The sequence below is a fragment of the Microtus pennsylvanicus genome, chromosome 5 (assembly GCF_037038515.1).
Source record: "Microtus pennsylvanicus isolate mMicPen1 chromosome 5, mMicPen1.hap1, whole genome shotgun sequence".
Lineage (NCBI taxonomy): Eukaryota > Metazoa > Chordata > Mammalia > Rodentia > Cricetidae > Microtus > Microtus pennsylvanicus.
This window is the reverse complement of record NC_134583.1, coordinates 99,764,331-99,788,018: the sequence shown is the minus strand read 5'-3', so window position 1 is coordinate 99,788,018 and position 23,688 is coordinate 99,764,331. Positions and strand designations below refer to the sequence as shown.

At 41.8% G+C, this 23,688-nt stretch overlaps 1 protein-coding gene across 1 annotated transcript in view; it reads right to left on the bottom strand.

Moving 5' to 3' along the window:
* Positions 1–23,688, bottom strand: part of Trpm6 (transient receptor potential cation channel subfamily M member 6) — a 114,763-nt gene that overhangs the window by 83,991 nt on the left and 7,084 nt on the right. Inside the window, exons 4-16 of the mRNA XM_075975251.1 lie at positions 23,077–23,254; positions 18,934–19,147; positions 18,278–18,402; positions 13,888–14,112; positions 12,672–12,687; positions 11,872–12,040; positions 11,254–11,377; positions 10,110–10,182; positions 9,887–9,987; positions 5,540–5,674; positions 4,553–4,606; positions 3,340–3,480; positions 1,014–1,151 (exon numbers count right to left, since the gene is read on the bottom strand). Coding sequence (XP_075831366.1) covers positions 1,014–1,151; positions 3,340–3,480; positions 4,553–4,606; positions 5,540–5,674; positions 9,887–9,987; positions 10,110–10,182; positions 11,254–11,377; positions 11,872–12,040; positions 12,672–12,687; positions 13,888–14,112; positions 18,278–18,402; positions 18,934–19,147; positions 23,077–23,254 — 1,693 coding nt within the window. The remainder of the gene's footprint in view (positions 1–1,013; positions 1,152–3,339; positions 3,481–4,552; positions 4,607–5,539; positions 5,675–9,886; positions 9,988–10,109; positions 10,183–11,253; positions 11,378–11,871; positions 12,041–12,671; positions 12,688–13,887; positions 14,113–18,277; positions 18,403–18,933; positions 19,148–23,076; positions 23,255–23,688) is intronic.

The following is a 23,688-nucleotide window of genomic DNA, read 5'->3' as shown; positions in this document are numbered from 1 at the left end:
AAGATAAACCAGCAAGCACAATTTGCACTTTAATTTATTTGGGTAAGTAAGACTTTTATTTTAAATATTCTCTACTTTTACCTTAATGACTTGATTTGTCATTGTTCCTTTGAAGAGCATCACTAGTGTTGCCTGCATACTTTCAAAAGGGTTTCTTTGCTTTATTTTATTCTGGTAACAATGAGCATTATCCCCCTGGCAAACTGACCCTGTGCTCAACTAGCATGCCACTCAAACTCCCTGTGTCCCTTTGTATGGCTTCCTGTCTCTGCTTCAGTGTCCAGTATCATAGTTGGCACCTTAAGAAATGTGGAACCATTTCTCTGTCACTCTTTTATCTACCTCTACCTGCTCCCCTCCCCAGTCCAACCAAGTGCTCATCAAAATGCTTGGAGACTAATAAAGGTTTTAAAATAAGCACTTGTCATTTGAGGCATCATAGCAAACACTATTATGTATATGATTAGTATATGATTTCCACGGAAATACTTAGGCAAAAGCTTTCTGCCCCAGAGAAGGGCAGGCTAAAGACCACACAGTCATGACCTTTGCTATATTGCAAAATTAGAATCCAACTAACTTCAAGAAAGACTTGGTTAGGGAAAAGAAGATACAAAAGGACCATTTCCCCAAAACTGAGCGTTATAAAGGGGATGGTCCTCATATCCAACCAGGCTTGAGCAAGGAAGTTAAGTGCATAGTGTGAGGCTAATAACCATGAATGTTTAATACCGTGGCATACACAGCCTGCCTGAGTCACCAACTGTACGAGGCAGAAGTGGGAACAAGGAAGAGAGCCTGAGGGGCAAGCTCAGACAATCACTGGGTTGTCAGCACTCCGTGTTGTTGAAGGACATCTGTGACCGAGGTGACACTTGTGAATTATACCGTCTGTTTAACGTACAGGGCGGTGATTCTTCATTAGCCCCTCCCTTTCTCAAGTGTCAAAGGAAAGGGCCATCTCAGTCTACAACAGCAACTTTATGTGCAACTCTACAAACAAAGCGGTGTACCTTGGATTTGTAGGGCTGGGCAGTCCTAAAGAACTGGGAATGCGAGGTGCTTTCCGAAGAGTCACTTCTGCTTCCCAAGGAATGTCTCTGGTGGAGAGAATGCTGGGAAAGGCTCTGAGACAAGCTGCTCACACTCTGCTATATGTTGTTATTTTGTTTTTTTAAAGAAAACCAAAGGGGAGAGATCAAAAAAAGATTATAGTAGTGAAAACATGATCTTTCCAGACAATGATGACTCTAAATACGTGTCCTCTCAAACACCCAACACTTTTGTCTGGTCCAGGATTAGTAACTAACGTGTCTGGAGATTCCTCACTCAGTAGCCTCCCCGTCTCTGTCTGTTGAGCATTAAGTACTATTTCCCGACCTGTTAGAGAGCACACTCCTTTGTCTCCTATTCTGCCCCTGAGTTCCTTTCCTATGCTGAAATTCTTTTAAAATCAATTAGCCACGGAACAAGCTCAAAGCAGGCAATCAAACTTTACAGTTTTGGTAAGAGAAAGTTTCCATTCACAGAGAGCTCTAAGGCGAAGGTGAAGTTAGAAAGTTCTGGAAGGTTTCCACTGCATGGGCACCAAATGAAGTGTCAACTAGGAGGAGCAGGAGTCTGCAGAGACTGCCATGAGAGCCTAGGGTACAAACCCCAGGTTTTGGAAAGCTCTACTCTCCTTCAGTTTGTGTGCTATGGGTAAAACATCAACACAAGATAAATGACATCAAGACTTTCCAGTGCCAATGCCCATGTTAGTCTCATCATTATTGTAACAGAATTAATAATATCAACATGGTGACAATCACAAGGAATAACAATTAAGTCACTAAAAGTTTGCTTTGTAATGAGAACATGGAGGGTTTTGGGTATTCTCACAAGTTTGCGAATAGGACAATAGTATGCCCATTTAAAAATGGGAGAGTGGAAACAGACAAATCACGGTTTGTTTCTTTGGGTTTTGTTTGTTTATTTGTTTGTTTTTCAAGACAGGGTTTCTCTGTGTAAGCACCCTAGGTGCCCTGGAACTAGCTCTTGTAGACCAGGCTGGCCTCAAACTCACAGAGATCCACCTGCCTCTGCCTCGCCAGGGCTGGGATTAAAGGCTTGCGTCACCATCGCCTGGCTTGAACAGATTACGTTTTGTAAACCAAGTAAAGAGACAAATAGGATTTGATGTCAAGCCACTCTGACTCCACACTCCATCCGTGTTAGCACTGTGGTCCGACTGCGGTCTGCTCTGAAACACCGCCACCTACACTCAGGACAAAGCCACTGGTGAAATGGATGTGTCATATGCATGGCCTGTTTCCAGAGCGAGCAGGAATGGAGAACTCCTACTAAAGAGCAAACCAGCTTCCCCAAGGCCACACAGCAGTCCTGTCCTCACTGCCACTCAGTACTGCCGCTCCTTTCAAAGGCAGGAGCTGATCCTGAGTGTCTTTTGGCCTCAGAAACCTCATTAGAAGATTACTTCCTACGTGAGATGTGGTTTCCCATATTTTGCATGGTCTTGTGGGGATTGTTTAGTTCATTTCCTAAACTTACGATGGGATAGCACTTCTCCCAATGCTTTATAAAGGTCCCAAGCAGCTGCAAAGCCCGCGTTCTTTATGGAATCTCCTCCCAAGCCACATTCCAATCTCATACCTGCCCACCCACGACAAGGTTTCGGTGTTGCTGCAGAACCCCACTCTGAGTTCTGAGCACCGCCCCTCTCTGTTTTCATTTTTCTCTCTACGTCAGTGTCCAGTGCTCCTTGTCTGGTGTTTGTATCTCTAAAAAGAACTAGGCTCCTCTGACTACTGATCTGTGATGGCAACTCTCTCTTTATCATCTTGGTCTTCCAAAACTATGACAGAAAATACACTCTCATCTGCAAAACCTTTCCTTTTTGTAAGTTCACACTCTTTTTTATCCTCCAATATAATCCTTACACGCTTACCCCAATGTGCAGTCTCCGGACTATAGAGGCCATTGTTAGTCTATAGAAACAAATCTATCAAGAGTTTGACCTTTGATCTCTTTGTTTTCAAAAGGAAGAAAAGAAATCGCAGCTGCTCTCAAACCAGATTCATCACACACGGCTTCCATGTCAATACAGCACAGCATCCCGCTTCGTATTGTGGGTAATTTCACCCATCAATCTGTTTCTTCTAAAAGGTTTCTTTGTGTTCATCTCATGCCAGCTCACAAACCCTTTTTTTTGCAGAGCACTGTACAGACAGCAGGCAACATGTGCCCTCAGATGGGAGGGCCATCACTGAAGCCATTTTCCTAAAACCACACTTTGCAATTCCCCCTTCCACACACTGGGGTACTTTTCAATGATTTTACCTTGTTTTTTCTGTAGAGGTTATTGTAGAGAACGCGAAAGTTTTTCCTGGTGTAGCTGCTTCGGTAGGCTCCACCAATGAGATACTCTATTACCAGGCCAATGTCGATGAGCGTTATTCTGTAGCTTGAGAGAAGGGTGTGCTACAACGAAGAATGAGGATTCACGGTTTTTTTTTCTCCTTTATCACTTTTTCCAGGCTCTCAGAAGGCAACACATTTAACTTATCAGTTCCTTCTCTTCAGCATACTGTGACAGAGTTTCAGGAAAGAATTCGGGCCAGTCCTTTTACTACAGCTCAAGTCAGTGTAACGTAAATTTATATCAGCGCAGACAATTTTGCTTACTGTAAGTTTGCCAAGTAAATATCCCTCTTTCATCTGACTCTCCAAGAAAGTCAACAGAAGCAGAAAGTCCACACACTATCCAACGAGATACCAAACCCAAAAAATGAGAGAGCTCTTAAAATGTACAGTGGGTAGCTTTTTGCCACAGCAAATGAAGGACCTTTAAATTTTCAAGTTGCATGTTACTCAGCATTCAATGAGAACACTGAGAAAAACACAAGCAAGGATGTTGGACCATCCTGACTCCCTGCAACAGGGCTCAGACACACAGAGGTATTGTCTGGATCCCTAAGATGACACTGGTGCTCAAAACAAGGATAACAGAGAATGATCAGAAATCACACACTAGACATTCCCAAAAAGCCTGTGCAGCTACTGTTCTCATTGGCTGTGTGATAGATATAATCTGTTGGGGTCCTGGCCCATTGCTTATGTTTCTTCATTTATTTTGGTTGACTTTTGAGACAGGGTCTAATATGTAGCCCAGGCTGCCCTTAAAACCTGGATCCTCATGCCTCAAGTTCCTGAATGTTAGAATTATAAGCACGAACCCCCAGATCTGGCCTGTTTGGGTTTTTTTTTGTTTGTTTGTTTATTTGTGATGACAACTGGACTCAAGGTTTTACGTAAAGCATTGTGTCACTGAACCGCTTCTTCGGATACGTGTTTCTCATTACTATTGTCACTTAGTTGATGGAATGAACTAAAAACAGAAACAGTGAGAAACCCTAAAAGAGTGAAATTTGGTGATTAAAGAGTAAGTTAGTTTTCAACAAAATCCAAACCCACATTTTATAAATTTTCATTCAACTATCTCAAATCTAAGGTATTAGGCAAAGAGTATTTTTGACTTTCATACTTAAGTTACCTGTTTGACATCTTGGACAAGATGACGCAAAAACATATTAGTTGGTCCTTGTTTCTGTGATTAAAAAAGAAGAAAAAGAAGAATTCCATTAGACTGTCATAAGCTGGAGGAGCCGTGTTTCAGAACTGTATAGGTAGTTCAAATTATATGGGCAACCCAGAACACTGAAAACCTTCCTCAACATCTTTGGTAATGAAACATAAGCTACTTCATCCTAAAGAGGGAGTTTCCCAAAAGAAGTCATGATTATTCAAAGTATGTATAGGGAGAGAGATAGTAAGAGTGTTCGTTTTATGTGGTAAGAAGTTAAATTTTGAACATTTATGACAATCCTTTACTGTATACAAACTCTATCAGATAACAACATCTCTCGGTACGCAAGTACATTCTATCAATTGGTACCTTGTCAAACCCTTACGATCTTCAGTTTCCTGAGGGATTCAAGGGAACATTCACAGTAACAGAAAATGAAGAGCAGTGGCCAACAGTGTGAAGATGTGCATGCTGAAAAGAAGCTGAAAGTTGTGCAAATTCTAGAAAGAGATCACTGCTAGGTACCTGGAACAACGAAGAAGGGAGGGAGGTACTGACAGAAGCAGGAGAGACAATACAGGAACATGCCTGGCACGAGCAATGGGCATTTTCCCAACAGATAAGCAGGTGTCAAGGGTCGAACTTGGTCATCAGCCTTGGACGCAAGTGCCTTTACCCAGTAAGCCACCTCGCTGACCCACGAGCAGCATATTAATAGTGACTTTAGGTCAAGATTCTCCAAATAATTGAACAAAAAAACAATTGGTTCTTATTCACACTGTAGTCTCTGTCTTGAGATAAAATGATTCCATGGTAAGGGTGTGACTTAAGTTGGGAAGTACGTCTGCATTCTGAAAACTATGTTGGGACATGAGCACTCAAGGAGACAGACAAGCGCTAAGATACCTAGTACACAAATCTTGAACAAGATGGCACGAAGTGTTCCATACTTACTGTATTATAAAGATCTTCCAGTCGGGGGATGGTGAGGAAACGGTGGAGGTTCACTCCGTTCTCTATCAAGAGTTTCACAAAATCCACCCGATCCATCACTAAGGCATCTAACATTGCTTGTTCTAGAACGCCGGGCTTCGGGAGATACGAATAAAGAAGAGGTATGAAGACATTTGACACAGAGAAATAAGAATCACAGATAACACTACATAGATGCCATCATTATAAACTACAATCTTCCTAAGAAAGCAGGAACCAAATGAAGACATAGACAAGAATGATTCACATTCTTGTGTGAGAAAACTAAACCCTGTACCAACCTCAAAGCTCCCACAAACCGATGGTGAGTGTTAAATGTAATTCTAATGAAATTCCAAGAGTTTCTGGGTTCATTTTTAATTTGAAAGTGGAGGGAAATGTTTACTCATTCATTTGGCTGATAGATTTTTTTTTTAATTTTGATTTTAGTTTTCTTTTTGCTACCATAATTTTTCCATTTAAACCTTATCTGTATTAGGGATAAAAGTAGCATATTGAATGTATTCATCTAATTTTCCCACCAAAAGTTTACCAAAACTACTTTAAAGGAACTTATTTAACCAAATCAATTCATAAGTATGAAGGGGTAAGGGAGGATAAGGACAGCAGTGTGAAATGTGGAACGTGGTTGGTCACATGGTAGTTGGCTCAACAGTCCACTTACAGTCAAACAACTGAACTGAGAAGTACCAAGGATCCCTCAGATCGATGCCATGTAACCGTGACACCACAGTGAAGTCAATGTATACGTGCTGAGTTTAATGTTAAGACTTGGAAGTTATTGTCCCCACTTGACCCTTCACGAAGAGCAGTAATGTGTATACCTCCCAGCTTGGATAGATACTTCATTACTGGAATTATCACCAACTAAGAGAAGATACAAATGTGCTGAACATAGTGGTCAATGAGGACTACTGAGAACTCAAGAACAATGGCAATGGGTTTTTGATCCTACTGCACGTACTGGCTTTGGGGGAGCCTAGGCAGTTTGGATGCTCACCTTACTAGACCTGGATGGAGGTGGGTGGTCCTTGGACTTCCCACAGGTCAGGGAACCCTGATTGCTCTTCGAGCTGATGAGGGAGAGGGACTTGATTGGGGGAGGGGGAGGGAAATGGGAGGCGGTGGCGGGGAGGAGGCAGAAATCCTTAATAAATAAATAAATTTTAAAAAATGTGCTGAGGAAAGTCTCCCCAGCAGATGGCATTAGATAACCCTTTGCTAAAGTTCAAACTTACCGTGTACAAATATCTCCCTGTCTGTCCTCCACCCTTGAGTAAAAAAAATTCAACACAAATGTTTCTAAAAGCTAGGTGAAACCAAATAATTCAGGAGGAATGCTTCCAAAGGGCTGTTGTTAATAATTTTATTATTAATAAGTATTTAATAATCATTGCTAATAATTTATAAAGTATTAATAAATTGATGGATTGTTAATTATTGATATTATAAATAATTATCTCATAGTTATTTATAAGATCTATTCCAGTTGACACTGAACACAGGGGAAAGGCAGTCCAACACTCAGCAAACAAATGTGCTCATGGGACTTGGTAGACTAACCCTATGCTATCAGTAAAGTGCGCCTGCCCTGAGGCTGAGAAGTCAAGAAAACTTACCAAACACAAACATAAGAAAAGCAAGAGAAAAAAATTAGCAGCTCAGTAAGTATTCAGGAAACAGGAATCCAAAAACACAAGCAGAGAAAACATAGGGGATAGAATGGAACTGTGAATAAAGTTTGAAAGTGCATGCAAAACAGATCTGTAGAGTTGTGCTGTTTGAATGAGTGCCATATGTTTGAATGCTCTAGCTGATAGAACTGTTTGGGAAGGATTAGGAGGTGTGGCCTTGTCAGAGGAGGTGTGTCACTGGGGCCAGGCTTTGAGGCTTCAAAAGACTTGCACCATTCCCAGTGTGCCCCTCTGCCTTGTGTTTGTGGTTCTGACGTAAGAGCTTTCAGCTGTTCCTGCCACCAGGCCTTTACTCCACCATCATAAACTCCGACCCTCTGAAACCATAAGCCCAATTAAATGTTTTCTTTTATAAGTTGCCTTGGTCATGATGTTTTCTCACAGCAAAAGGAAAGTAATTAAGACAAGACCTAATACACACTGTTGTGAAAGCTCAGAACCTTGGAGAAAGAAAATATCTTAAAACTTCCAGGGAAGAGAAAAAATTTGGTCACAAATGACCTAAAGATGAAATTATGTTCATTTGTCAACATCAATGCTAGTCATTCAAAATCCTACAGGGAAAAAAAAAACGTAGTTCTAGGGCAAGCAAAATAGCTCATCAGGCAAAAGTATTTGCCCTGAAAGCCCGGCAACCTAGATCCTTAGAACCTACATTAAGTTGTAAGGAGAGAACTGAACCCACAAAGTTGTCCTCTAGTCTTCACTTGCAAGCCATGGCATGTGTGCCTTCCATACCCCAACAACAACAAAATAATAATAATAGTAACAAAAACTTAAAAATGTTTATAGTCATGACTTAAAATACAGGCATATATTAGGCCTTCTGAAGATTTATCTCACATGTTCTTTCTTAGAAAGTTACTAATCCATGCCATCATTACAGAAGAGAAAAGCTAGAAAAGGACTCTTGAGGCACAGGAAACATAGCAGGGAGGCAAGAAGTTTGCTTGCTGTTGAGGGAGAACCCATAATGACAACCAAGCTCCAAAACCAAAAAGAACCTCCGGCTCTGCAGAGTAAGCCTCACAAGACAGAAAGGTCAAGATGTTTCTAATTTTTAACGAATTGGAAGATATCCTTGTGATGCAATTTATAAATCTAGAAAGTTACAAGTATCAGAATACTCAAAAGTGTCAAATGTAGAAGGCTCATTGAAACAGAAAATTATCATTTTCATAGCTTTGTAACCTTACTTGATGTTTTTAAACCCATGTGCAAGTGTTAGCTTGAATGAAATGCAACTGAGGTACAGTCACAACTTAAATTCTTAGTACAATATAAATGGTGATTATTACCATTGTAATGTTGAATAGTGAATACATTTTTCTGCTTTTCACTGATTTCTATCATCGATAGCAGAGAATAGGAACATGAGGCATGGTAACAGTAGAAATGAGGCCAACCAAAGGAGAGCAGCTGCTCACTTCAACAAAAGGCTGCCAGCTTTGATTCTTTTATGGGAATGGTCCAAGATTTGGTGATTGTCCATTAGTCATGGGCAGAGTTTCAAACACGCTTCTTATGCACAAGCATTCTCGTCTTCTACTCGGTGGATTAAAAAGTGTGCAGCTCCACTCAGGGGCTGCTGAGTAAAGGGTCATGTCCTCATCTTGCGCCAACTTCTTGGCCTCATTACAGGGATGAAGGACTTTCAGTGCTTGAGTTGAAGGGAATGCATGCGTAAGAAACTCAGACCCGCTCCAGCTGGCAGTGGTCAAGTTAAGCCTTCACAGTCTTTAAACAAAACATTTCTCAAATGATCAGCATGTCTATGCAGAGCAAAGTCTGAATCAAGACTGAGCAGCAAAGGGGCTGGGGATGTGAAGGCACAGATACCAAGTCCTGTCTCCCACTTCAGTCATCTCTCCGGGAAGTGTATGTCCCCAAGCAGAGCCAGGGTTTCTAGCTAATATGTCTGCAGAGTACCCCGGACAATGTGATCAGAGCCCACACACCAGAGGCGTGACTGGAGTAGAGGGGATTCACTCTGACGGGATACTAGCCTCTGAGGGGATCCTCAAGTCTTTCTGAAGACAATTTGTGGAATAAGTGTTTTTCATGGCAATAACTGTTCCCTTCGTCTTGGCTTGCCATTCATAGTTTTTATCTTGGTTTAGTCACAAGGAGCTCCTGTAGCCATCTGAGCCTTGTGATCTAATCTGGCCCTTCAGCGTGTAAGGAAGGACTACACAGAGGCAGAAGGAGACACACATTGTGTTTGCACTGGGTTAAGAGGCTAAGGACCCTGAATGTATTTGTTTTGAGTCTTCTTGTAGTAGTCTCTCATGTTTCACTATAAATACTACATTTTAATGTAAAAGTAAGACACTAAGATAATATTTAAGTTATAAATAATAAAAAACAAAATCTAACTCATTAAAAATCAATTTAAGCTCTTTTCATTCTTTTGATCTTTTGACTTCCTATTTCATCTTCCATGAAGCCAGAGAATTTTGTTTTTGAGGAGGCAAACCAAGAAAGAGACATGCCTTTGCTTCTCTGGGTGCCTAGCCATCAGAGTGATACCTATCTCTCCTCCAATTTTTTCTTTGTCCCTCTTGAACAAACCAACATGCAACATACTTTTTTTTAAAAAAAAATTTCATTTTACCTTCCAGTGTTGTCCATAAATTAGGATATGTTTCTTGGCGATGTCCACTCTGTCCCAAGCTATTGCCAGGTTTAATTGTTCTGACACCGATAAGCTTGTGCCTGGGGAGAAGAAAGAAATAATCATATATTCTCTTCAAAAATATCTAGGTGAAAAGCACAGAATCCTCTAGAACGTGAGAAGAGGAAAGGAGGAGGAGCTGTGAATTTGGTGGGCCACTCACCCTTCAGCAAAGCCGTTAGGATTGCCAAATCAAGGTCTTGGTGCTCCTCAGAATCAGCATCAAATATGGTAATCTGTGATGGGGGAAATCGTAAATCACGCAGTTTAGAAACTACCACACACATATCTTCAAATGGTACCAATGAGACGAACACTTCAGCTACTGAAGAAAATAGTCCTGGTTTTGTAATTTAAAAACAGCATGGTGTTATGTGACTTACAGAAGAAAAACTGTTTCAAATAGGGTGACAAAGAATTAGAGGCACTCGGAAAAAATAAACACTAAAAATCTCACATGTCGTGGAGCTCACTATGCATCCTCCTCGGGGAAAACACCTCATTGTGGACTCTGTGCAAATCGACTCACCCTCCTTTGGAAGGGAAAACCATGAGAGCCCTCTGCGCACATAAGCATTGAAACTAAGACCTTTACTTCACAATGAGAAGTGACTCCTCAAATGTTCATCCTGACCTCAGTGAGATGGTGACCATGGAGCCCACAGATGGTCCAATGAGCTGCGGTCTTCATAGTGTAGGTGCCTAGGACATCCTAGTGTGAGACTGACTTTTAAAAAAATAGCATGGAGTGTGTCAGATCCATTGTGACAATTTTTAATGAAATATGATGATTTTGTGGTTCTTGTTTCCACTATCCCCACATCCATTGGTACTCTTGTGCCCCTGGCACCCTCTTAACAGATTCTTTTCCTCTTTGATTTCCCATGTGTCCTTTGTTGTGTGTGGTGGAACATATCCTTTATCGTCTGATATTACCCTTTTTTGGTTTCCTTTCTATATTTTTAGACTTCACACACACACACATAGTCATCTAACACAGCAGACTTAGGTCCACTGGACTCCTGGAGCCACTCTTTCAACCCTTGCGAGTGTTTCTGTTTGGCAACTTTTGTGTAATATGTTTTTGTAAGGGCTTTGTCCCAGATAGAATCTGCAATGGAAGGGTAAGAGTGGAGGTGGAGCAGGAATCCAAGTTTACACACTAAAGGGTCAAGTTTTGCAGAGTTATATTCATCAGAGTTCAAAATGGGTATTCCATGTGTTTTTTTAAAAAAATGTGAAGATAAATATTTTGATTTTCGGAAGATGGTCTTTTTTTTTTTAAGTCATCAGCTCATCATACTTACCGAATCCTTGTGCACCATGCAGTCCATTAGAATTCGGAAAAGGTGCTTAGACTGCCTAAGGCTAAAGTTGAACATGCTCTGAACCAAGCAGATGATCTCTTCTTTCACCTGAGGGCGCAGAATCCTGGTGGAGAAATAAATGGGCTTAACTTGAAGAGAAGAGGTCAAGCCAGTAGCAGGGATGCTATAGGGTACTCCATGCGGATACCCTACTGAGAAAGATGCCCTCAAGAGAGTCCATGAGCAATAAGCAAATACATGGCAAGGGGGGAGGATGAAGTGTAATGTGAGAAGTATTCATCCACCAGGTCCCCTGGAACAATACATTCTAAGCTGGTCTTCTGGATCTCATAGGGTTCCAGGGCTGATAGGGTTCCAGAAGGCAGTGTGTTTTCATAGTCTGGGTATAATATTGTCTGATGGTCTGATCTCCTGAAAAGGCAGGCGATTGCTCAGCTGAGACAATAGCCACTCTCCCAGTTACAGGGTGGGAGTCTGCTGCACAAATCCAGTCACTGAAAGAGGAATGGCTGTCTCTGCATGTGGCTCGTCTGGCCCACAAACACGCACAGAAGGAAGAGTCACCATATTTTCAAAAGGGAAGAGTCAACAACTCACCCTCCATCCTCCAAGTGTTTGTAGGTGAAGGCCAAGAGGTCCGCGGCTCGGCCCGTGCCCTCACACACCACCACAGGCTCCTTGTTCTTGACAGTCTCCCACACTGAGAGGATGACGTTGGGGCCTCCTTCCACCACCAGCCCCACCACGGGTACACCTTGTCTTGAGCCTGTTTCAGGTCACAAACAGTACCACACTGTCACCAAGCTGTCCTGTCTAGTGTGGTGTTCTGTTACTGCTTTCCGCTGATCTGAATGTAGAACTCTCAGCTACATCTCGAGCATCATGTCTGCCTGTGTGCTACCTTACTTCTTGCCATGATGATAACGGACTAAACCTCTGAAACTGTAAGCAAGCCCCAGTTAAATGTTTTCCTTTAGAAGAGTTGCCTGATTCTGGTGTCTCTTCACAGCAATAGAAACCCTAACTAAAACAGGGATCTACGTAGGATGACTGCCAGGAGAAGCCTGTGCTCACTTCCCACTTCCTGAAGTTCATAAGGCCCCAAGATCTTGACTTTTGGGGGCTGTTTGGGCCTCTAACCCAAGTATATCCTCTGCGAAGCAAAAGGCAGATTAGTGTTAGCTGTCAACACGGAAGAGTCTGGAATCTCCTGGGAGATGGCCCTCTAGGCATGCCTGTGGGAGATTATTTTGATTGCACTCACTGATATGGGAAGAACCATCTTGAATGTGAATTCTCTGGGAAGAGCTTCCCAGACTGTATAAAATGAAGAAAAGCAAGTGGGACACTAACATGCGTACAATTCCTCTGCCTCCCGATTGTGGATGCGAAAGAACCAATTTCTTCAAGCTGCTATTGCCTTGACTATCCCAGCATGATGGACCATACCCTTGAACTGAGAGCCAGAACAAGCTCAACCTTCCCGCAGTTGCTGTTGTCAGAGAATCTCATCATGGAGGAAAGGGGGATTCTAAAACATTATTGAACACATTTTTTTCTAGGTTTCTGAAACAAAAGTTCAAGATAGGCAAATCTTTACACTTATAAAGTTTAAAAGTTTAGCAAGTGTTAGCTCCATTGCCCAACCTCACAGGCAACAAACACACAGTTGTCTCTAATCCCACACTTGCTGCTGCCTCTAAGGAGCAACAACAAAATCTAGAGACTTACTTCTGCAGTCACCACGCGAAGGGGGCAAAGAACTCTAGCACCTTGAAAGGTTCAGGTATCTTATGGAAGACTTGGCTCAGTACAACTCTGGGCTCACTTGGTGATGCCTGAGTAAAAAGTCTCCATCCCTCCAGAAAGCAGTAGCCTCCCCGCACCCGCCTCTTTCTAGAAGGATTCTCTAGCCAGCCTGACTAGCAGGCCTGCTCCACAAACAACACCAAATGGCCATTTGTTATGGTTGCTGCTGCTGAGGAGGAAGGACGGATCTTGGCAATGCTGGGTTGGAAGAGAGCTTCACACGTGCTAGACAAGCCTCCTATCACATAACTGTAATGCCAACAGGATTGCCACTGTCTGCTACATGTACTCTCCAGCCAAAAAGTGACGTTCTTACAGCACCAGTGTGAACACGGCACAGCTTTAATGCCTTCCAAACTCTTCTTTCTACCGGCTTTAACCTGTACCCTGAGTGCTGATTTTTAACTCCTTCCCTGCCGAGGGCAGACACATGAAATTTCAGTCTTCCTTGACAACCACAGTTCAGATGCATATTCCTCTTGAGTTCATCTTTTTTATTTCTCCTTAGCCATTCCCATTTACACATGGACACTTCCCTCTCACTCTCTGTCTAGCCCTACACGCTCCTGGATGCCTTGCTAAAGTTTCATTCATGAGAAAATCTCCCCCGACTACCCTGTCCTCCAAAGACTTATTTTTCTGTCCTACCGTCACCAACAACACTGTATCAACCAACATCCTGCTTTCTTCGATCTTTTGGCTCAAGTGTGTTATCTGGACTCTCTGGTTGCTCGAAGGCAGGGAGCCCCTGAGGTCTGTTCACCCCGAGTAGATGACAAGGAGGCACCTGGTTCACTAGCAAGCCCCAGCACCCCACCCCGCGGCCGCCAGATGCTGGCCCCAATGGAACTTACAACTGTGTATCTTCTGCATGGAGAGATGCTTCTCCAGGTTCCGCCTGAGCTTCTCCTCATTTCCATACTTGCCCACTGTCCCGTCGTCACACAGGATGAAGTGAGAGTGCATGGAGTTGAGGGTGGTGAGCTTGCTGAACGGGTTGCCACCCACAGTCTGGTACATGCACACTACCTGAGAGACAGCAAGGACGAAGGGGCCTCAGAGTCCTTCCACAGACCTTGTTGACTCTAAGCCCTGTTCGTCTACACTAATGGAACACCGTATCTAGATGAAAAGTATTACTGACTATTTAGGACCATATTTCTCAACAAGCTTATCTTTTTAAAAATTTCCCATTTCTTACAGATCAAACAATGCCCTTCAACAATAGGGGACCTTGCAGGGCATGAAAAAGAAAAGCTGAGCAATATCCACACATACCCTACCCACTTCAGCACAATAAGCACCCGACCATGGGCTTAGATGACCTGGTAGTCATATTACTAAAATGGTTCTAAAAAGTAATTTCTCATTTTTGGTACTTACTTTCTGACCATTAAAAAAACAGTTCAAGGATGGGCACCAGTCCATAGACTACACCATTATCCAACAAAAAATCATTCTAGTAAACTTTAGAATAACATTTTGGTACTATTTTTTCACATATCCCAAATGAAATACAGGATAACAGACAGCAGTGTGACTTCGGGGTCTTTGTTACATTTATGGACTCTCCCTTAAGCTGCTCCACTTCTTATTTCCAAGTGTAATCTCGGGCTAATTTTAACTCTGGGTAGTTTCTGTCTCGCTTTTTCTCATGTGTAAGTAAGGATAATGATCATTCCAGTACCACGGGGTTTTTGTAAGACTTCAGAGAAACAACAGGCCTTAGCCTTTAATGATTAACTTTATAATTCCACAGAATAATGCAGAGGCCAGAAACCAAAAGGAAAGTCACTGGTAGGTTTGCTTCATGTTTTGCATTCAGAGAAAAAAATAGTGCAAAATAAAAGCTGAGAGAAATGCTTAAGATTGACAATGTTATGGGGTTGAATTATGGTAAGGCATAAAAATATACACAGATACTAAACTTCATAAACAATCAAAGTGAAGCCCGATTAATAAAACCTCAGAGACAGAAATTGGGGTTCAACCATAAGGTCAGAAAAGCAAAATAGCCAGCCACTGGCTCTTACCTCTACCTCAGTTTGAAATGGCGATCCTGCCTCCAGGAATCTCAGAATGAGACTGAGAGCTGTCTCCTCCCACTTTGTAATCCCCTGTAGTTATGGGATTAAGGGTATGCACACTACTGCCAGGCTTCTATGGCAAGTTAGTGTGGCTACTGGAATTAAAGGTGCAAGTCATTGCTGCCTAATTTGCAAGGCTGGCCAGTGTGGCTGTTTTACTTTTCTGATCCTCAGGCAAACTTTATTAAAATACTAACGAAATATCACTACATCAGTCACAGGATGAATAGATGAGATCACATCAAACAGCTTAAAATTCATAAACATAAGGCAAAGAAAACCAGCCTACAAATCACAATCTAGATAACTTAGACAACAATGAGGACACAAAGAGAGACATACATAGATCTAATCTACGTGGGAAGTAGAAACAGACAAGATCTCCTGAGTAAGTTCGGAGCATGGGGACCTTGGGGGAGGATTGAAGTGGGGAGGGGAGAAGCAAGGAGGGGAGCAGAGAAAAAGTAGAGCTCAATAAAAAAAAATCAATTAAAAAAGAGAAAAAAGAAAAAATTTCATAAGCTTTAGACAAAAAGTCACCTTTCACCTTTGAAGAACAATAGGTGAACATCCCAAGATTTTGAAAATTGCCAAATAAGGTATCAGGTAGTGCCTTGCCCTTTCAGTATTCTCATGTAGCACAAGCTGATACATATGTTGATGAAACTATTTCTCTCTATAGGGTGTTACGCTAGTAAGTGCAAAAAGAATGCTACAATTAAATATCATTTGTTACCTACATTGGTTAGCTTTTTGTCAACGTGACACAAGCTAGAATAATCTGAGAAGAGGGACCTTCAATGGGCAAATGCCTCCACCAGATAGGCTTATAGGCAAGCCTATATTAATAATTGATGTAGAAGAGCTCAGGCAACTGTGTGTTATACCACCCCTGGGCAAATGGTCCTGTGATGTATAAGAAAGCAAAGTGAGCAAGTCAGAAGGAGCAAGCCAGTATGCAGCACTCTTCCATGGTCTCTGTTTTAGTTCCTCTCTGATGAGGAACCGTAACCTGTAAGCCAAATATAGCCTTTCCTCCCGAAGTTGCTTTTAGTCATGGTCTTTATCACAGCAATAGAAAACCTAACTAGGACATATTACTGTTGAAAATTAAATCTAGAACATGGCTGCCAAAAATCATAAATTGGTAGATATCAAATATTACATAAAAGGGCTATAGCTCCTCTCAAGGCATAAATTTGCACAAAAGAAATTGAATATAATCGTAGATCAAACTAGCAATTTACAAGAAAGACAAGAGACAAAAAAAAAAAACATGCTAGGCCTGCTTCAATAGGCTATATATCTGGAAAATCCAAACTGTCAGAAACTTTTTGAGGCAAATGATTTAATTTCTTCAACAAATTGGAGGGGCAATTAATTGTAAGTATCAATTATAAGTTATTATAGGGGCATGATAAGTCATATATGGGGCCAAATGAATTATAAGGAAATAAGGAAAACTGAAAATCAAAAAATGTATTGGTCTATCACAATATATGGAACATTGTTGGTTACTAAAAAACAAAAGATTTAAAACTATGAAACTATATTGAATTTAGATTTTAAGGACATTAAAGTAGAAGAATACTCTTCTGGAAGAGGAAGAGAAACATGGTTAGTGGAACAAAGCACAAGTGAGGGTAAGGGGGAATAGATGTGTGCTGTAAAATAACCCTTATGTATGCTGCAAAGATTTGGCACTCACGTTGTTTTAATAAAGAAGTTGACTGGCCAATAGCTGGACAAGATAAGGTTAGGCAGGAGAGCCAAACCGAGAATGCTAGATAGAAAAAGGACAGAGTCTCAGAGTCACCAAGAGATGTAGAGGGACCAAGACATGCTGGAGGAGAAGTAAAGCCACAAGCCACATGGCAGCACATAGATTAAAAGCAATGGGCTAATTTAAGTTGTAAGAGCTAGTTAATAATAAGCCTGAGCTATGGGCTGAGCATTTATAATTAATATTGAGTCTCTGTATTGGTTATTTGGGAACTGTCATGTGGGAAAGAAAAAAAATCCACCAACAGTTAAGTCCGATATGCTACACGCATGTGTGTGAAGATGTTGTAATGAAGTCCATTACTTTATACAATGAATATAGACAAACCAAAAATTTTTAACTATGAAGCAATGAAAAACTAGATTTCACTGGGAAGTCAAGGATACTTATTAATTATTGTTAATTTTTGGGAATGTTAATAGTATTATAAATGATATTTTCTTAAGTTGCTCATATATTTTAGAAATATCTTAATGTAAGCCCTGAAACTCAGCAGCTTCTAGAAAAAAAAATATAGAAAGAACACTTTAAGATATAGGTAAGGGGAAGACTGTCTGACTACATCTCTAGCCACTCAGAACAAAAAGAACAATGATTGACAAATAGGACGCTGTAAAATTTAGAGGTTTCTAAAATTGACTATTAATCAATTGAAGAGGCAGAATTTAAAATGGAATAAAACCTTTACTACCTACACATCCTACAGAGGATTAATATCTGGAATATGCAACAAAGACGACCCTAAGGAGACATACATGGATCTAATCTACATGGGAAGTAGAAAAAGACAAGATATCATCAGTAAATTAGGAACACTGGGACCATGGGAGAGGGTAGAAGGGGAGGGGAGTAGAAGGGTGAGAAGCAGAGAAAAATGTATAGCTCAATAAAAACAAGAAAAAAGCATTACTCTGCTATTGCATTGAGGCTAGACTACAACAGAACACAAAAGTAAGAGAAAGGGGGACTTCCGAGCATTTGGGCGTCAGAGCATGGCCATTTGGTTCTGTCTCAATGACAGAGGAGAAAAAAAGAAGTTAGATTCTGATTATACTCTGAAGGAGGAGCTGAGAGTTTACCGACAGGTTGAATTTGAGGCATAACACAAAAGGGGTTGCTCTAAACTTAATCCAAGGTTTTGGATTAGGCAACTGCAAGGCAGAAGTGACATTTTATGATCTAGGATGACAGATGCCATAGGAAGATTAAGTTGGTTTGGGATTTATCACATCTGAGTTGTCTTCTCAGATAGTTGGGTCCATCGTAAAGATGGCAATTCAGATACATTTCATTTCCCTTTGTTATGAAAGAATTGTCTACTCACATCTCTTCCAACCAGTTCCCTCTGGTTCTCAATGACACCCCAAGGAGGGATTCCAACTGTTGAGATCTTCCTCAAACACTTAGAGGAATGGGCTTTTAGGGCATCCCCAACATGCTTAGACACTCCTATGAAACAACCAGAGCAGAAGTCAAATTTCAGCTCATAGATCAAGATAAACAATGACTCTCACAGACAAATAGACAATCATATATGAAATGTCATTCTTAAGGTAGACTCTTAGCACTGTGGAATTGGATGCTGGCTTCTTGACTTTCTCTCTCCTCTCTTAACCTCTCTTCCTCTTACCACGGAACCAGGACCTGAATAATTCTCTTCCTTGACCAATTTCTAACACGGTCACTACTCTTGCCTGGCTAGAATGTTCCATGTACTGCTTAACATCTTGAGCATTGTAGTGTTATCAAACGTACCAGTAAAACACCCTGAAGATTAACTCTGAGATAAAGGCATGCGGTTCAGAGACCACTGTGTGGGAGATTTTTTTTTTGTTGTTTGATTTGGTTCGATTTGTCTTTCTCCTTACCATCACCAAATCTGCTGTGAGTGCTATAGAATAGGGATTTGATAGCAGGGTATTTGACTCATGGTTAGATAGGAAAGTGGGGTGCAAGGTAAGGATCTGGCATGCGCTTTACCTGAGTTTATGCCTTCTGTAATTATCCATGCTCCTGTGGTCTCTGCAGCTTTGACCAGACCCTGGCTGAAGGCTTCTTTGAGGTTAGAGGACATCTTGAAGTTCTGGATACCCCCATGGACAGAGATCACAAGCTTTGGCAGCTCCATATTCCACTCTTTCAACATTAAATGCAACAGGTGTTCTGAGTTTGTATCCCAAGACGTTCTGATGTACTGGAAGGACAGTATACACCCATGAAGAGAACACAGTGCAACATGCAAGTCAGTAGAGAAAATCAGCACACAGCAGGGACACTAGGGTAGCCTCAGCCTGGTCGGAAGTGTTGAGGGCCTCTCTGAAAGTTTAACTTCACCTAATGGAAATGTTTTCTTTTAAAGGCTCCACACTCCCTCCAACTTCTTTCTGGGAATTATAAACCATGACAGATAAGCTTCCTCTGTTTGGAGGTTTGGACTCCATGGTTCATAAGAAGGCTGGAGGTGAGGCAGGAATACTTCATCAGTACATCAGCAAAGCCATTGAGAGGAACTTTACAAAGGAGATGAAATATGACTTTTCAACAACCCATGACTCTGCATTTACTTGATCCTTCTCATATATTTGTAGACACTTTAAAAATTCAGGAGCATGAACTTGTGTTTTTAATTTATCTACCAATAATTTCTTTGCATACCATTATCCCTCTGAGAAAATTTTCTTTTGAAAATAAGTACATTCATCTCTGATAGTGCTAGCCAAAGAAAAGACCAGTGAGGTCACACCTAGGAGAACCACTGGTCTGACATTACAGGGCATGACTGGCCACAGTTCTGCACAGTGAGAGGAGTTCGTCTTCCTCAGACAGAATCCCAACCAGCAGGAATGAGCCAAGGTTATGGAAAAAAGGGGGACATTGGGAAAACATTAATTACAATACAAGTCTATGTCAAAAGAAAGCATGGGTAGAACTCTCCATACAAGCAAGTATAAATTATCACAGTAGCCTCGAAAATAACAAAGTAGTTTGCTATTTATCTTTAAACTTGTTAATATAGGAACACTTTGTTTCATGAGTAAAATATTAAAATTTCTGACCGTCTGATCTGTACAGCTATCATTACACACGTGTAATAGGAAGACTAGAAGGCAGACCGTGAGTCCATGTACGAGATATGGCACTGTACTGCCAGGCCTTACAACACACTGCAGCAGCAGGGCAAACACAAGCAGACCCTTATGAGATGGGTCTGTTGCTGAGAGCAATGGGTGAGGGCAAAGGGGGAGCCTGGGTTCCATTCACCTGTCTGTACCCCAGCTCTTCTCTAGGGTGAGCCTGTCTTCAACTCTAGATCTTCCCCATGCTAGAAGATACTGCTCTTTGGATAAACACTGCAAAGAACTAAGTTATTAGCACTGGGTTTTCCACCCAAAGGCCAACGGAACACCTCTCTTCTATTTCCTTTATAAGTAACTCACTCCCCCAGGCTCAACCTAATAAGCAGACTCTCTCAGATCCTTTGTAGAATGGGGTACTGTGGAGGAGAGGGACTCTGCAAAGAAAACTGCAGCGGAAGGAAACAAAAGACAGTCTCTCTCAAGATTAGATGCTACTCAATATGAGCTGGAAGGATGAAGCACATTTTGCTGAGACATGAAGTAAGATGCACTCAGATACACAAGTTGTAATGACAGTCAAAAGCTGTGGGAGCCGAAGAGATGGCTCAGTGGTTGCTGAGCTGGCAGCCCTTCCAGAGGATGAAGGTTCAATTCCTAGCACCCAAATAAAGAATTCCAACCATCTGTAACTCCAGGTCCAGGAGATCTGATGCTCTCTTCCCACCTCCATGGGCACCAGGCACACATGTGGTGCACAGACACACATGCAGACAAAACATCCATGCACATCAAATAAAAACAAATTTAAGGAAAAAAATAAGCCAATTGCCAGGAGATATATCTAGCTCTATTCTCGATTTTCCAGAATGTTCTTTGACCTTTGTACAAGCAAAGCAACTTCTTCACTGGGCCCCTTCTCCTTGTTCACTTTCACATCTCTGCTCAACACAGGGGCCCGTTTTCTCTACCTTTGAATGTCTTCCTCGTTGCACACTGTGTCCTCTCTCTGAGACAGAAGGGGTTATCACTTTCATTCTCTCAGAGAACCTGCTCATATAGCATCCTCCACCTTTGTGAGGATTGTATATTTATTTCCTGTGTCCCTCCCCAAATGCCAACCATTGTCAATAGAGAAAACCTATTCTTTTTGGACCATACAAAGTATATAGGCACACATTAAGTAATGGATATGCAGAAAAAAGAGTAAATAAAGGTGGATAAGAATAAACAACATCTGGAATCATGGTACAATAATAGAGCACTTGACTTACACATAGAAGGTCCTGGGGTCCACCCCCACCACAAATCAACAATAACAATGAGATAAAGACAGGCATACAGAGAAAAAGGGGAGAGGCAGGGATGCTCAGTGGTAAAGAACACTTGCTGTTCTTCCAGAGGACTCAAGTTCAGTTCTTAGCACCTATATTAAGTGGCTTATGACAACCTATAACCCTAGACCCAGGGCATCCAATAGCCTCTTCTGGCCTCCACCAGCACCCCATACATATGTCATACACTCACACTCAAACACACACACACACAGTCATACACACACAAATATAAAATAAGTAAGTAAGTAAATAAATGTCTTTTTTAAAAAATAGCAAGCCTGGTGGTGGTAGTGCACACGTTTAAACCCAGCACTTGGGAGGCAGAGGAGGGCAGATTTCCAAGTTCAAGGCCAGACTAGTCTGCAAAGTGAGTTTCAGGACAGTTAGGGCTGTTTCACAGAAAAACCCTGTCTCACAAGAACAAAACAAACATATAAACAAAAACAACAAAAGGAAAGAGTGTCAAACTTGAAGGGAAAATAGATTCTCTAAGAATCAGACTCCGAAGGGGATCAGAAAATGAGGGGGAATTTTTCTGTCAACTAAAACAGAAATAAGCCTGCATAGTTAAAGGCAAGAGGACGGATAACTATAAATATGGATTCCTCTAGACACGCACTGCAACTTTATTAAGCTGCCTTTGATGGTCACCTCCAGAGCGTGACTGGCCCTCAGGTGTCCTGAGGTTGCTCTACTTGGGAAATCAGGTGCTCAGAAAACATCAGGTGATGATTGCTCTCAGAAGAGTACACCTGAGGACCAGTTGACCTGTTAACACTGTATGCTACAGTCTGGATCTGTGGTGTCCTCAAAAGCATCGGGTTAAAGGCCTACTCACCAGCATTAATGGGAAATGGCAGAAGCTGCAGAAGGTAGGGCCGAATGGAAAGATGTTAGGTCATTGGGGGTGAACCCTGCAAGGACACTGTTACCCTTATCCCTCTTCTCTATTTCTTCCTGGCTGCTGCTAAAATCAGGCTGTGCCCTGCCCAAAGTCACGGACGGCATGCTGTGTAAAACCGTAGTGTTACAGGCTGCACCTTGCCCTGAGAGAGTCCACTTTACAAGCACGACTTGACTCCACTTTGCCTGCAAGTGCAGACTCTGCACCTTGTTGACCACATAAACAGCGACATCTCCCTGGCACCACCCACAGGTAACAAACTGATTAAATAACCCTAAAATGTTAAAAGGAGCTACTCTATAAATGTATAAAGTTAACAGAGGCCATAGGATCGCATAACAATATTAAAGTCATCCAAGAAAACTAATTTTGAGAACTTACGAGAAACACCATAGTGAAGAAACACTGTCACCTGGACCCCACAACACCTAACAATAAACCATCTAACAATAAAATGATAATGAACTCTACTGGTGTGTCATCTGACCACCCTCAGTGTGTGTCAAGGGACTCACAAGCAGGGAACGTGGAACTGCCCTAAGAGCTTCAGCTCAGATCAGTCCCCATTGCTGCTATAACCTACTTAGACTGTCATCTGCTTGCCCATCTGGACCTATTCCTACACCTGAGAGGCAGACAACGCCCTTCACACCTAAGGGAAGTGAAGACCTGGCTAGACGTGGCAGTGGATCAATGACATGGCTCCCTTTGAAGTAAAGCCATGATATGTGGCTCTCTCTCCTTAGAAGTACACTTGAAAGGTCTCTTCTGTTCAAAACTAGTGAGATGCTTCGGGTTATCAGCAGACCTTGGAGTGGTAGATATGTTCTCCATCTTGGAAATTAATGGTGCCAAAGGTGTCTGTAGGGCTCTTCACTGTGTGCTTCTCAGCAGACCACTGTTCATCTCCCTCGTCCCCAGCGGCTGAGAGGGTCCAGTCATAATCTAACCCATGATGTTCTTGAATCAGCCGGCCACAGCAGCACCTAAATTCAGAAAAACAGTCACTCAAAATAGAAAAGTGGTGCAATAATTCCAATCCTCAGATTGATGTATAGATGCCATGTATTAATAACTCTTAAAATTGGTATTCAGTTCACCAGACTTGGCAGGGAGCACCTTTACCCAGTAAGCCACCTCATCAGTCCCTATGCCTCCTTCTTAACACTGATGGAACTCTGTCGGCCATGGCAGGAAAGAAGATCATAAATACATATAATAGACTTTATATCTTCTCTCATTCTTTACTGTTTTGTTTATTCCTTTGTTCTTTTTTTAAAATGGAATCTCACCAGGATGCTTAAGCTAGTCTTGAACTCCAAACTCTAGATATAAATGATGCTTCTGCCCCAGCCTCTTAAGTAGTTAGACCACAGTAGGGTGCCATCAGACAGTGACTGGACTCTAAATAAAAGTAGTT